The sequence below is a fragment of the Mangifera indica genome, chromosome 1, assembly GCF_011075055.1.
Source record: "Mangifera indica cultivar Alphonso chromosome 1, CATAS_Mindica_2.1, whole genome shotgun sequence".
Classification (NCBI taxonomy): Eukaryota; Viridiplantae; Streptophyta; class Magnoliopsida; order Sapindales; family Anacardiaceae; genus Mangifera; species Mangifera indica.
Genome location: NC_058137.1, coordinates 5257631 through 5272549, shown reverse-complemented (window position 1 = coordinate 5272549; position 14919 = coordinate 5257631). Strand labels below are relative to the sequence as shown.

General features: G+C 32.1%; 1 protein-coding gene and 1 long non-coding RNA gene across 5 annotated transcripts; one reads left to right on the top strand and one right to left on the bottom strand.

Annotated features, from left to right (window-relative positions):
* The first annotated feature begins 1288 nt into the window (after nucleotides 1-1288).
* Nucleotides 1289-3047, top strand: LOC123194629. Of its 2 annotated transcripts, XR_006497305.1 has the most exons (3): nucleotides 1289-1676; nucleotides 1781-1972; nucleotides 2188-3047. It is a non-coding gene; the product is annotated as an uncharacterized LOC123194629 (long non-coding RNA). The 2 variants fall into 2 exon arrangements; XR_006497304.1 differs by having other exon boundaries at nucleotides 1289-1972.
* A 676-nt stretch (nucleotides 3048-3723) lies between these two features.
* Nucleotides 3724-6931, bottom strand: LOC123214792 (transcription factor SPATULA-like). Of its 3 annotated transcripts, none has more exons than XM_044634794.1 (8): nucleotides 6417-6931; nucleotides 6113-6211; nucleotides 5933-5998; nucleotides 5769-5834; nucleotides 4566-4879; nucleotides 4409-4479; nucleotides 4151-4319; nucleotides 3724-4067 (listed from the first exon to the last, which is right to left on the bottom strand). In XM_044634794.1, exons 1-8 carry the CDS (start codon nucleotides 6804-6806, stop codon nucleotides 4007-4009), a joined length of 1236 nt encoding a protein of 411 aa, XP_044490729.1. In that variant the 5' UTR covers nucleotides 6807-6931; the 3' UTR covers nucleotides 3724-4006. The 3 variants fall into 3 exon arrangements, with proteins under 3 accessions (XP_044490729.1, XP_044490736.1, XP_044490721.1); XM_044634801.1 differs by having other exon boundaries at nucleotides 4409-4485; nucleotides 5775-5834; XM_044634786.1 differs by having other exon boundaries at nucleotides 4409-4485; nucleotides 6417-6930.
* Between the last annotated feature and the right edge of the window lie 7988 nt (nucleotides 6932-14919).

Sequence of the window (14919 nt, the reverse complement as noted above, 5' to 3'; positions counted from 1 at the left end):
GTAGCTCTTCATGTATGTGATTTAGGGTAATTTTATAATAATATTAAATTTAACACTTTTCATTCACTTCAATTGATTTTATCAAGTTTATAATTTATTATTTTTTGTGTGTAAAACCTGGTGGATTGATTAACTAAGTTTTGAAGTTGAAATAAAATTAATTTGATGCATTTGCATTTTATGATAATGAGATTCTGGGTTTTTTTAATATATTATATTAATAGTTTAGAAATTAGTAAAAGCTAATAATTGATAATTCAAAAATTAGTAAAATTAAAGTTATAGTTTTAATAAATCATAATGTAAAAATTTCTAAAACTTAATAGTTTAGAAATTATTATATTAATATATTAAGTTTAGGGGAGGGGATGGGATGGGGTGGGAAGGGGCGGGGCGGGAACACATGTATCCCTGTCCCCGACCCGTCCCCGATTACGGAAATTTTTTTTGTCCCCATCCTTACCCCTTTTCCCATTTTTATCGGGGAATCCCCTCTCCATTAGAGTCGGAGAGGGTCAGAGCCCCTAAAATCGGGTCCAAATTGACATCTCTAGTAACAGTACTGCTCTGAAACTGCAGGAGTTATTATAAATAGTAGAGTTCATTGGCAGGGCCAACAGACAGTGCCAAGGTCAAAATACAGGGGCATGTGAAATTGGATATTGATGGGAAGGAGCACGTCTGCATACTGACCAAACTAATGTGTTTGAAAGGCACCATCCTTAATCAGAAAATCAGGCGCAATTTGTTTTGAAACGGAAATCTGGCAGGTCAAAGAAATAATTAAATAGTGTGTACCACGTTCAACACGTATTAATGGGCCACGACTGGGCAATCCAAATATTCTTTTCAACCATGGCCCGTCTGACGGGTTAAGGCAAGCAGAGACCTTGAAACCTTAACACATTCAAATTTGCCAGGTTGGATTGAATTCAGCAAGAGAAATCTGCAAAAGCAATGGTTGACAGGTTAAGATACCAGGACAAAGACTTAAGCCTAACTCCGACTAGAAAGTTGCCGTAACTTATCATCTGATTAAGAAAGATATCAATAGCAACACTACAATCGATAATGTTGCATCTTTAATCATTAATTTCACATTCTTATTACAACTGAAGTGTGACTTATCACCTATTTGCAGAGTTAGGCATTGCCCAATCTATTTGTGGGTCGTGCCAAACTTATTATCTATGCAAGTTATGTTGAGGGATTTTGGGGTCTAATCCACAAATTTAAATAATAATATGATAGTTAATGGTTAAGGATGTAAGAGTAACCCAAGAAAATTTGCCACAACATTTTCTGAGTTACTCTTACATCCTTAACTGGTAATCTTTATTTGTTTATTTAAATCTTGCCAAGTGCACCTCAAAACCCCCAACACAACCTGCAAACACCCTAAGCTTGGCACAACCCACAAATAGATTGAGCAATGTCACGGGCCAGCCCAGCCGTTGGACATGTCTAAGGCGTTTAAGACCAAGGCATTTGCTTTCGGACATGTTGAAGTTATGACGTAAAACCATTCTGATTTCATATTTTTCCCTCGTTCAAGAAATGGACGTTGGAAATTAAGTGCATTTCATAGTAATTTTTCAGAGGAAGATTAATTTAATCAAAGCATAGTGCCATGCTCCCGTTGTCAAGGCGTATGCAATTGGAAGTCTAAGCAAACGGTTGGCCTGTGAATTAATTTAAAAAATGACGGTTCATTTATTAGCTACTTGCCTCTATTACCGTGCTTTATTTTCTTGTTTTTGTTTTCGGTTTTTGGTGCCAGGTCGCTCATGGCTCCCTTGTTGCCATTTAGAATTTAGAAGTAAAGAGTTCAATGCTGTGGCAGATTGACAGATTGCTGTTCCCAAGAAGCTTCAGGCAAACAAAGGTGCTCTCTGAAGCTGGGTGTGTCCTGTGCAAACGGGAATCAGAAAGAATAATCCAGTGAACAATGATGACCATGAAACCGTACTTGGTAAGCTCTACCTCCATAAACTATATTGCAATCCTTTAAAAATTGCAGGTTGAGGATTTTGCCTTGACCAACTAACTTGTTGTCTGTTTTAGACTTCGTAAGAAGCAATGATATATGTTAACGAGTCTTACAGTCTCTGAAATCAAACGACATAACTGTATTATTGTATTGAAATAATAAGACGAAGAGGAGAACAATTAATGTTTATGATACAGGCAAACAACCAGCAACTGGCATTGAAATGACACCGTTGACAGTCAGAGAAATGATGATGAAGCATAAGACTTCTCGCTCTACCAGTGTTCAGAGGGGCATTGGAATGAGGTTCTGGTCAATTCAAATTGCTGGCTTTTCTTACACTCCCTTGGTAGGTGGAGGTGAAGACAATCTTGAAGTCTGAACAGAACTACACTCCTGATGGTTCAACTTCAAATCAACTATAACCTGCCCAAGCCTTGGGTTAAGTACTAATTTTAAGATGAAAAAGTAAAACTCGTAAGTTCAAAGGCGTTCAACGTTTAGCTGTAACATAACTGGAGGCATTGACAAGCACCACCAATAGTTAGTCAATGGAAATTGATGGTAACAATCAACTGACACTTCAAAAGAAAGTATGATCAGGAAAATTCAATACATTTTTGGACAACTATGACATCATTAGTCAGTTGCACCCAACTCTTTCATAAATCAAGTTCCCTCCAAAATCCAAGTCCCTCTGCATCATCCAAAATTGGCCAGCCATGGCATAACATGAACCGTGAGCATGGCGGGCCGCACCAGATTCGGCCTGACACGATCTCATATGACTTGCTGCAATATCTATATAGGAGAGAGCACACTTCATAACATCACTTTTAATTAGAATGCCCAATAACATTACTTTTAATAAGAAGGTCAAATATACATATTGTTAGAATTATGCCTTAAATCTTGTTCCACATTGATTGTTTAAAGAAAGTTGTTTCTAGATGAGGTAATCTCAAATAATGAGAGACATTGATAGAATAGTAGTAGACTATTACAATGTGTAATTAGGCTTTCTAAGATTCAATAATTAAAAGGAGTTTTATGGTTTTTCTCTTCCAAAGTGACATAATTGTAAAGACTTGTTGATTTGTGGATTGAGTTTTGGAATTCACCACTTTGGTTTCGATTGATCCAAATATTTATTTGTGTATTTTCTCTTTTAATTGGGTTTGCTATATTTTTATTGCTGGGTTTGAGTGTTGTGTCCCCAACAATCAGAGTGAGGTTTGTCACTTGGAAAGAGGCAAACTAGATATGTGGAAGAAATATAATCAAGAGAGGATTTCAAGATATAGTTGCTGGGAAGAGTGAACATTTGAGGATGAACTCAAATCAAGGTAGGAATTTGAGACTTAGTTGCTAACAAGATTGAAGATAGAGGAAGATTGAAGATGAATGCTTTCTAACATTTTGTAGATGCTGCTTAAGGGTTGGAAGATTTAAGTCAAACAATAATTTATTAGAATTACATCTTGAATCTTGTTTCACACTGGTTGTTTAAGCAAAGTTGCAGACATGTCCTTTGCTTTGACTTCTTTGACTTAAAAGCCATGTATTTGCAAAAAGTTTTTGTGATTTTTCTCTTACAAAAATTACATAATTATAAAAAATTATTATCTAATGGATTGAGTTCGAATAAATTACTATGGATTTAACCGAGCCAAATATTTATTTGTATGTTTTTTTTTCAATTGAGTTGTTCTATTTTTATTGGTAGGCTTGGGTGAGCGTTCCCAACACATATTAAATAATATTAGCACTAGTAGTAATATTACACGATAAAAACCGTTAGATAAGTTCAAGCCTTGGAAAGAGAATAACAAAATGAGCAAATACGACTTGATTGTGACAAATTTTGCTCACTAGAGCTAGTTAGAAGGAAGTCCAAAATACCACCTTCACACTCAAGGCTTCGAGAGTGATTTAAAGAAACACTAAGACTGGCAGTTAACTATAGCGGCAGTGCTGCATTAAGTCCAATAGGTTAAGTAAATGGTCAAGTAAACTTCAGAAATCTTTCCCGTCAAGCTTGATATCATCACCCTGGACGTTCCTTCCAGTTTGCATGCTGTTCAAAAGCATATCCCAAGAAAAATTATGCAATTCATATGCTACACTCAGGAATTACATCTTATTCAAAAGTTTCTTTACCCATTCAGTTGGGGGGAAAGTATCAGATTGCACTCATTATTCTTTGAGTGCACACCTTCAGCCTGGTCTCTACCCATTATGCATGCTTCTAAAGAGCCGCTGTTCTTTGCAGCAGAAGCTTGTGTATTAAATGGAAGCAAAGCTATAGATGTGCTTCCAATTCCAAATTCTGTCAACAGATAAAGCCATGTCACAACTACAATCCTCCAGCCATATTTATTTAATTAGTAAGATGAACAGTAGACTAAGTGGACACACCTGATATATTTGTCTCAGAATGGTTCACATTTAGTTGTTGATGGTGCAACGTGTCTTGCCTGCCCGTTACCTTCACCTTGCATACCGATATCATACATGTGAATGTTATTTGTGTAACTATGCATAATTACTACAAGGAGTGGCATTCAGGCATTACCCGCATGAGGTGCTGAGATGGAAGGGTTCGAAGTGAGTATGAATGATTGATGAATCCAAACCAAATGTGGTTTCTGAATTGATCATAGTTGATATATTGGGAAGATGTAGCTGATTCAAGGCACTGCAATGCTTCGGTAGACTGAAGATGTTCTCTGATGGAGTTTGTTGGTTCAGAGTAAGCGTGCCTGTTGAGTTCATTTGAGATCCATTTTCCTGGCCAAAATCCATTCTCACTTCAGAGAGTTCGAAATGCTGCACCAACGCAGGGAAGGCCATGGGATTTAAGGTAAATCCATTTTTCAGTGTTAACACCTGAAACGTAAACCACAAAGTAACAACCAAACTTGGTTATTATCATTGCTACTTATTAATCCACTCTGTTTGTTTAGTCAATTTCAACAGGATGAGGGAGAAATAATTGCACATCATATTCAAATTTCCTGGAACTCCCAGATTTTGTGAACTTGACAATGTAAAATTCTATGACTTGTCCTCCAATTGGCTCATAAAGGACATCAATTCAAATCCTGGAATTTTGAATTGAGAGAGATCAACATGTTTGCAATAAAAAATAGACATGTTTTTGGAAAGTAAACAGCATAGTCATGGTTTTAAGCAGTAAAAGTGATGATGACTTTATCCAAATTAAACTCAGGCATAGCTTGTTACTAATCATCTTTTATCATATAAATGAAGAACTTTAGAAGATTTATAATGATCCCTGGAATTATAAAAAGCAAAAAACTTTTGCCAGGGTGAGATTATTCAGAGACAACTAAATGACGCCTTGCAGTGTTAGAGATGTACCAAAATCATCTTTTCCTTGTATTATCTTGCTCTAATTATCATGTGTTAAACATGCTGGGTATAGCAAACTCCAAGTCAAATAATACATATTATTGCAAATAGAAGGGTAGGACTGAGTGCAGATCAGCCCTTCAAGAACTTTGCTTTGGCACAACCAGCTCAAGTCAGGCTCTTAACAATGAAAATCTCTGAAAATACTCTGCAACAGTTTTATTAATTGTATCCCCAGAACATTAATCCTTCACAAGAATCAAGTCAGCTAGTTTAACCACAATTCAGTTTACAGCTAGCTTGGAGAACTCAAACTTCTACGGCTAAGGTGTCAATACAAGTGAAGGAGCAATAAAGTAACAACACAAGTACAGAACAAGAAAAAACAAGAGAAACCACAAACCTGCACCTGGACCTGAAGCTGCTTGAGGTATTCGATTGCTTCATCAAGCATTGATGCCTTGTCTGTCTGTTATCAACATAAAAATAAAAGGATGGCTTTTATTCATGAAATAAAAGCAACCAACCAAGCAAAAAGCAGAACTTGTAAATTTGAAATTTGCTTACCTTGTTAGAGTTTGGAATTAAGTTCTGCAAAGCTTTCATTTTCTCATTAATCCTGCTCCTCCTTCTCTGTTCAACAAAAACTCAACCCCAAGCCATTAAATTACCATTAAAATGAAAAAATAAAAACAAAAGTGCCCTTCTACACTCTTAGAACAAAGCATCAGATGCACAAGCCACCACCTTTTCCGATAAATTGTGCACCTCTGCAGCTCTTGTTCTCTTTGAACAACGAGAAGTAAGTGGCTTTGGTGGAGCATGATGAGCCAAAGCTTCAATACCCTGCGTTTAAAATTTGTGAATCGGTTGAAGTTTTAAAGAATTCAACCCAAAATTAAACTTCTTCAAGCCACATTTTCTCAGCAACAGAACAGTGACTAAATCTAAAAACCAACCAGAGAATTCTACTTCCATCAACTATTCTACAACATTTTCTAGACTCAGCCAGCAAAGAAACATAGAAGGACAAACAAATAAAATCAAGTACCTCACTTTCACCGTCGGCCTCATTAACCGTTTCGCTCTCGGCAACTCCAACGCTTGAAGACGGCACGGTACCTCCACTGACTTTATTCACATTCCCCGATAAAAAATCAGCATCGGTAAACATATTCACCGGATCACCGGTAAAAAACCCTTGTGAAGAAGTGATCAAAGGCTGAGAAATATTCTCCAGTGTGTACAACCCAGCGTCAGCCATAACACAAGAAGAAGTGTTCGTGGATGGTGAACGGAACATAATCTGATGAAGAAACATAGAGAAATCATCTTGAGCCTGGCTATTACAGACCAAAGATGAACCTCCTGAACCCAAATTAACATTGTCGAAAATATGGCTACTATCTTGGAAAACAAAATCACAAAGATCACCTTCCATTTGGTTTTTTTTTTTTTCTTTTTTCTGGGTTGTGTTTTCTGTTATAAGTTTGTTTGTTTTCTATCTTTTGCTCGCTTTCCTTTTGTCTTCTTGTCAAAGCATCCTTAGCATTAAGCAGCAGCAACAGAGCTGAGAGTTTAAGCCATGGTGGGCGGGGTTCAAATTAAACAAATTGGTAAACAGTGAGGATTTCTTGTCACGCGGCAGTTGAGCGAGTGGGAAGATTGAGACAGTGGTCAATTATGATTTTCAGTGGTACTGTTGATTAGGTGGCACGAGATAAGTCGTCTGTGATTTGCTAAAAATGACGGATAGAGTAGGAATAATAAATTGATTCTGTCAGGTGAGTTCCACTCACAGTCACTTCCCCGTTGCACGTGAGTCGCACTAAAACAGTCACGCTAACTAACATTATATTTATATTATATTAATACATTTTAATTTTTTTATTATGCTCAAGCTCAACCTAGTAACTCTACAACTGCCGGCCTTTCTATTCCACCAGAATCTGTGTCACATTATAAAAAAATCTGAAAATTACATTTATGTTATACTATATAAATTAACATGGAAAAAATAAAAACAAATAATGGAAAAATATAGTATTAATAATTGAGTTGGATCTGATAATGTTGGATAACAGCCGGTGTATTGTAAGACGATGGCTTCAATTTCTTAAATTTTTTATTTTTATTTTTTTAAGAAAGAGAGAAAGAAATGGACATTCAAATTTTAGTTAGTGAATATGAAAACAAAAAAAAAAAAATGGTAACATGAATTATAAGGGCATAATATGGTAAATAATAAAAAACATATTTATAAAAAAATCTTTAAAATTTGCATAAAAAATACGAAGCGTATACATATAAATTTAATACGATACATCATCAATAATATATTTCTAAAAATATGATAATACTATAATAATTTTAATATTTTTCACAAATATTTTATTAAGAATTAATATAATAATTCAAATATAAAGTATATAAATCATTTAATTCAAATATAATATTTTAATAATTCAAACTTAATATAATATAATACATAATCAAAATTTTTTGTACAATAAGTAACATACTAGTCAATGGAAAAAATATATAAATTAATTAGTTTTATTTCCATCTTCAAATCAAAGCAAATCTTTGTATAGGTCAAGGGTGAGAAAAATGTAAAATTAAGATTGAAAATTAAAAAAAAATATTGTTAGTTTTTTATTAAATGATAGTGATATTTTCGTAAATAATTAAAAATATAAAAGATAATTTTATATTTTAAATTTAGTTAAAAATTCAAAAATACAGTAAAAATATGATAAACATAAAACATAATATATAATTTATATTTAATATAAAAAAGGTATAAAATACACATTTGATATATTTTAAATTTAAAAATTTTTTAAATATGTTTAATATATGAATGATATAAAAACACAAATAGTATGTGAATAATTCAATAATGCATATATTTACTAGCTGGATTCAGAAATGGTATCCTGGAAAACTGAAATTGAAAATGAAGAGCAGGGCATCATGCAAGTCCTGGTTGATTAATGAATTCCGAATAAAGAACAAAAATTGTTGTCATCATCTTCGGCTTCCTCCGAATTTATGTGGTGGTGGTGTCCGTACAAGGTATTTTAGCTTTGGTTAGAACGCCCTCGGTATTGTCAATTGACCTCGAATTATGCTCAAGCTTCAATCATTATCCTTCACCCTCAAGCTCAATGGTTCACTATCCTACCAATAAACGGCCTTATTGTTATTCTTGAAGCTTATAAGCTTGACATTTCCCCCTAATTAGGATATCAAGTAAAAACTGCACCAATCATAGGGTCATTAGATCGTGGCAGGCCATTCAATGCAAACAATTAAGGATGAACATAAAGTTTTTATTAGGGGGTGTTATTATAAAAAATTGTCAAAGTAACAATATAAAGGTTAAAATTATCATCCCTACGCACATGAATTATGCTATATTTAAAGGACAATGAGACGAAATTAACAGTGTAATTATATAAATAAATATAATTAAATCTTAGTATAATTAACCTACATAGTTAATCCAATTCCGGTTACATGAAATGTGATCTTTGAAAGGTTGGTTTTCATTGTTATTTATTTATGGTTAGAGTTTAAAGATAATTTATGGTTTCATAATTGTCGAAAATGAATTTGATATGTTAAAAAAATCGTGAGAACGGTTGAATTTGTCAAGTTACACTTTTCTTATAATTTTTTGATAGAAAGATTTTACTCATATATTACGTTGACTTGCGTGTGGATGATATAGTTAAAACAACTTTAAACTTACTTGATATTGATTTTATCTAGTATCTTGTCAAGTTTGTACGGGTATTCTTCTTGTGTTAGTTTAAGTTAAGGTAGAGTTTATGAGATTAATTATCCTAAACATATCATTTGAAATGATAAAATGTAATTGTCTAATATAGGGGCTCATACGTCATTTTGTAAGTAGAGTCGAAATAGTCATTTTGTTGATTAAATATTTTAATAACCCTTTGTATATTAAATAATATTATTTTAATCAACAGAATTTGAGAGAATTCTAAACTATTCGTATCTTTTTCTCATTTGTTAAGATATGTTGTAAGAAAACTCTCTTGTTTTCTTTGATTTTGAACGAATTTCAGTGAATCTTTAACTATGCTTTCAGTGTCAAAGTTTCTACAGTGATTTTCTTGTATAATGAATTCGACTAAAATCTTTAATGTCTTGAATGTCGAGTTTCAATTAAGGAACCCTTGCCATGTAAATATCTGGTTGCTTTAGATCTTACATTCTTTATAATTTCTAACTATAATCTGATAATATGGATCCTTATCCTTTTATTGGAAAACCAACATCTTTAATCAATGGATAGGAGCCATCTACAGTCAGGCTTGAGTAGGGACTACTGTCAGTCCTAATGATTCTTACCTCCAACATCGACGGTATCATTTCTCTTCATTCGAGTGCCCTTTGTCATCGATCTGAATGCTCTGATACCTCTTGATTCAACCTTTTACGTTATTGAATGAGTTTCATAGCATTAAAAAAGAAATTTAGAGAGGGGATTAAGAGGGAGAGGGAGAGGGAGAGGAAGAGGTAGAAGAAGATAGAATAGAAGCAATACGTTATTTGCAAAAACTAAAATGATCAGTAAATAAACCATTAAACCCGCAATATCCAGTCCTGCTGCTGCTTCGGAAAAACGCAGTGTTGCATTACGGCTCGCTATCTGACCGTTGTTGAACGACTTCGTGTGAGACAAAATGATCATTCAAATTCCTATCAAGGAAGGACATAAATTTTCAAAAGACTTCCATTACGTAGGCGAAGACTGATGGTGATAATAATGTTGGCGAAGAGGAACTCGATAAGAAGAATGAGGAGTTCCAGAAGCTTCTGAAGGTTCCATACAAGAATTGTGACCGAATTCAGCCCATGCAATGCTTGATCGTACTGCTACAGCTATCAGGGTGGTTCGCTCGCTCCTTGAGCAGAGGAAAGAGTCTTTCGTGAAGAGTTGGAATGGTGATGCTAATTCTGTTGTGAAGAGTGGCAGTAGCGGAGCAAATTCTAACGTAGAAACGAGAATGGTCAAGGAGGTAAAACCTAATGAGGGAATTTTATTTTCGTGTTGTTTTTCTGTTTATATTATATTTTTGTATATTTATTGATGGTCCTAAAAGAAAATGTCATGTTTCTTTGAATTTTGAAATAAACTGATATTCCTACTCCAAAATCATAAATGAAATTGGTAATAATATTGACCAGTTTAAACAAATAAAAATTCAGAATTTAAATAAATTAAAAGATTTAATTTTGAAATATCATCATTAGAAAGTTTCTTTTATTTGAAATGGCTCATTTTACCACTCAAATTAGCCCTTATACTTATTGGCTTCATTTTGTTGCCTCGTCCTCCGTTTGGGTGACTAGATAGGAGGAATCTCCCTGTCCGTGCTCTGGTGAGGTACAAATACAAGGCATGTCAATATGTTCTATGGCTGGTTTCTCTGGTTCTTATTGTGTCATCTTAGATGGTTCTTCCATTAAAATATACTAACATGAAATCATGACCCACTTTCATTCTCGTGATAATGGTCAACACCAATAGAAAGAATTACCTTATTTTCATTTGCTTCCTAGAGTTGGTGTTGTGGGTATGAAATAGTATATCAAAAATACAAATACATAACATTACTCGTTATTAAAATAACAAACAAACATAAAGCCCTATCAATCAAAGCAAAAAAAAAAAAAGTTGATGTAGATTGGTGGGGTGTACAAATAATATTAATAACAATCAAACAAGAGAGAAGTTGATAACATTTCTGGGTTCTATGGATCCTAATACACATGCATGCAATATACCAGGCTATAAGCATGTAAAATTCAGAAGTAACATTAAACAGAAGGCTTCTATGAGATATAACAATAGATTATAGCTACATTGGTAACTGTACTTGTACTCTAAACATTTCAGTGCCTGTAAATTTACATTTTTGTGAATCAAAACAAACTTTGATGTCCCAAAATGTCTGAAGTGCAAATACTGAACTGCAAAAAGCTAGCAAGTTTACCCTACTCTTATTTATTAAATCTGCAGGTGCATATCGATTCATTACCTTTGTCCCAGACCAGGTGCAGGAGTTGTTTTAATTAGCCCGTGCAAGCTAGGCCTTAATATCCAAAGGTTTGCAGAATCTTTGTCCATGTAAAATGTTGTAGAGAACGAGAAACAGAAGTAATTGCAACATGGTGTCCAAATGTAGTGTTTGGTGAAGAATCTGTACTTATAAGTGTGCACATGTAGTTAAATTTTATGAGTACTAGGTTTGATACTATTATTCCAATTTACATGCTATTTAAGTGATAAATAATATAAATACTATTATATATATTTATTATATATATAAATATAGTTATATTTTTAAATTAATATTATTTAATTATATAATAATATATATTAAATATATATATTTATATATTAAAAATAAATACACATAATATTATTACAATAATACATTATTTTTATATGTAATTATATAAATTTTTTTTTTTTTAATCAGTAAAAATGGATCTCACGTCTTTAATTTATTTACAGATGTCTTACATAAGAAAGAGAATAGCGTATATTGTGAGTATGTGAGCCGGCGTCAGTCAACACCTACGGACAAGACAGGGCTAAAAGATTATTGTATCTATGTGGGTCCTAGTGGCTTGATATAGACGTGTCAAATAGATACGGTGATTGGTGTGTTGGGATGTGCGTGTGTGAGATCATTGTAATCATGATGATGGTCAAGGACTATGGAGTTGTCAATTTGGCAGTGTGGTTTGGATGATGGGATTGGATTGTTAAAATTTTTGTTCCCAATGTCTTTGGATGCACGTGGCATGATGCTATTTGTTTAAGAAAAAATCACGAGGACAGTCTGACGGTGACTGAGTGAAGAGGTTGATTGCACAGTTGTAGTTCCTCTGTGTAGCCGGGGGTAAAAAGGTATTTCAGACGGCCTTATCAGTTGGTGGACCCCGCTTTGTTGCTGCATATGATAAGATAAAGATGCTGCGGACGGAAATAAATTGGTTGAGAGAGAGTGGGCCACAGAAAAATTAGTCAAGTCTTTTAAACCAAGTGAGGAAAAGGATTTACTTTCAATATTTTCTAAATTGAACTGGCGGTCGATTTATTCAAGTGATCTATTAATCGGTTTAATTTATTATTATATTATTATATATTTTTGGCCAAAGGATTTACTCCCACTTCTTAAAGTATAATAAAATCTTTAAAATTTTATTTTTTAATTTTTAAAAATTTAAATATTTATTTATGAATTAAAATATATTAAAATTTTTAATTAAGGTTAAAAATAAAAGTTTCAATTCTTTATCTGAATTTCATCTTAATTTTATTGAATTCAAATGTTATCAATCAGAGAGAAAGTGTTGGAGAGAGAGATATCACTAGGAGAAAGAGAGATCGGTCATTGTTTATCAAAAATTCATCGACAAAATTTGAATCACTATATAGGGAAAAAATTTCACTTTTCATAACTTAATTTTGGGAGAAATTGTTAATTTTTTGAAATTAAGGGATAAAATGATATAAACTTTTATTTTTTAAAATATTATCATTAAATAATAATTTTACTCTCTAACTCTAACTAAAATTTTTAATATATTTTATTTTATAAATAACTATTTAAATTTTTAAAAATTAGAAGATAAGAGTTTAAAATTTCATTGTACCTTAAATGAAAAAAAGTTTTCTGCCCTATATCTTTTAAAAGGTATTAAATATTTATTATATTTTTTAAAATATAAAATATAATTTTAAATATGTTAATTAATTAATTAACATTCTATTATATAGATTAAAAAACTAATTATAAATTTTATTATTAATTTAATTAAAATTTTATAAATTATAATTATTTTAAGTTTAAAAAAGACAAAAATTATATAGGGTTATGTAAATTCAATTTTATTGATTTTAAATAATTTTTTTGTTCAACAAGTTTACAATGTTTAATTGAATTTCAAACAGATCAATATTTATCTATAAATTGAATTAGATTATAGACTAATTAATCGTTTAACTAATTAAACTAATCGATCTGATCTGATTTTAAAAATATTATTTATTTTATAAATTATATTCTAAGAGATATATATAATAAATAAATAAATTTTATAAAAAAAATAAACAATTGTATCACTTAACTATAACCCATCACTTCAATTTGTAATAATATATTTGTATATATAATTATATTTTGGAAACAAAAATTCTTAAAACTGGTCTACCATTTCATGTTTTTGCGTTTTCGGCTCAAAACAGTGGATCTGAGTGTAGATAAGGACCGTACGTTGCCTTCCTCTAAACACCATCTGACGGCTCATGTATAGCCTATTTACACAATGTTAGCTCTCGTCAGTTGTGCATTTTCATTTTTTATCTCAATAAATTTTACATGCTTTAGTACCAGTAAAGATATAACTTGTCACTGTCACATGGCCTGCTTCTTTTTAGTCATATATTTCCATTCATATATATATATATATATATATATATATATAAATAAAACTGATACTGATTAATTTTTTTTTAGAGAAAATAATAAAATAATAAAAAAATATATATTTTTAAATTTTTAAATATTTTTATAATATTTTTTTAAAATAATGATATGTCAATTATATATTTTTATTATTTTATTTTTAAAAAATTATATCATAAAATATGATATCATATTCGATATGCGATACATAAAATAAAATTTTTGATACATAATATGATATATAATTCGAATACCATAGTTGTGTTGTCTGCTATTTCTTTGCAATTCTTTCAACCCTACTGAAATTACTGATTGTTATAGAAGAATAAACCTGCAAAATGCTTGTTTGAGTTTATAACTAATGATGTAATTTACATGATTATGGGTCCATGACAAGAAATTAGAAAAAGATATATTGAGTTGAAAGTACAGAACCGATTGAGTGTACAGTTAAACTAGAAGTGACAGTGAGTCATATCGGGTTGGTATCGGTGTAAGCCACCTCATTTATGAGTTGTGTTGGGCCAAAGCCCATACAGTGATGGACCTTACGGATTGAGTCTACCTACACCTAACCCACTCTACAGCAGATCATGTAGACTTGGGCCCTTAATGGGCCACCCTATTTTTATACATTTTTTATCTTTTTTTTGGTCCATTGGATTTCTCTCCTTTTAAGTTTTTCTTATAACAAATAATTAATAAGTTTAAATCTCTCACATTATCTTTTGATTTTCTCATAACATTAATATTTATTTTTTATTTATTTTTAATTTTTCATAATATTAATAAATATTTTTGGATTCCCTATATAAATTCTTTAGATTTTCTATATAATAATAAAATTTTTTTAAAAAATTATGTATTGTATTGTGTCAATCCGCAAGCCTAACTTCACGGCCCAAGGACCAAAAAAAGGGGGTCTCGGGCCACCCCGACCCCCTGACACCTCTAGTGTAAACTTATAAAAGGATTTTGATAATTTGTCTAGCATAAATTCTTCAGGCAAACAAAACTTACATAAAAATATGCATTAGT

Excerpts from the sequence above, each read along its gene's own strand:
- LOC123214792 (XM_044634786.1), bottom strand. The coding sequence starts at position 6,806 with ATGGAAGGTGATCTTTGTGATTTTGTTTTCCAAGATAGTAGCCATATT. Across the intron at positions 5,999-6,112 it reads TGCACAATTTATCGGAAAAG|AGAAGGAGGAGCAGGATTAA; the intron begins GTGGTGGCTTGT and ends TTTGTTGAACAG. Across the intron at positions 4,068-4,150 it reads CTTTCCCCCCAACTGAATGG|CATGCAAACTGGAAGGAACG; the intron begins GTAAAGAAACTT and ends GCTTTTGAACAG.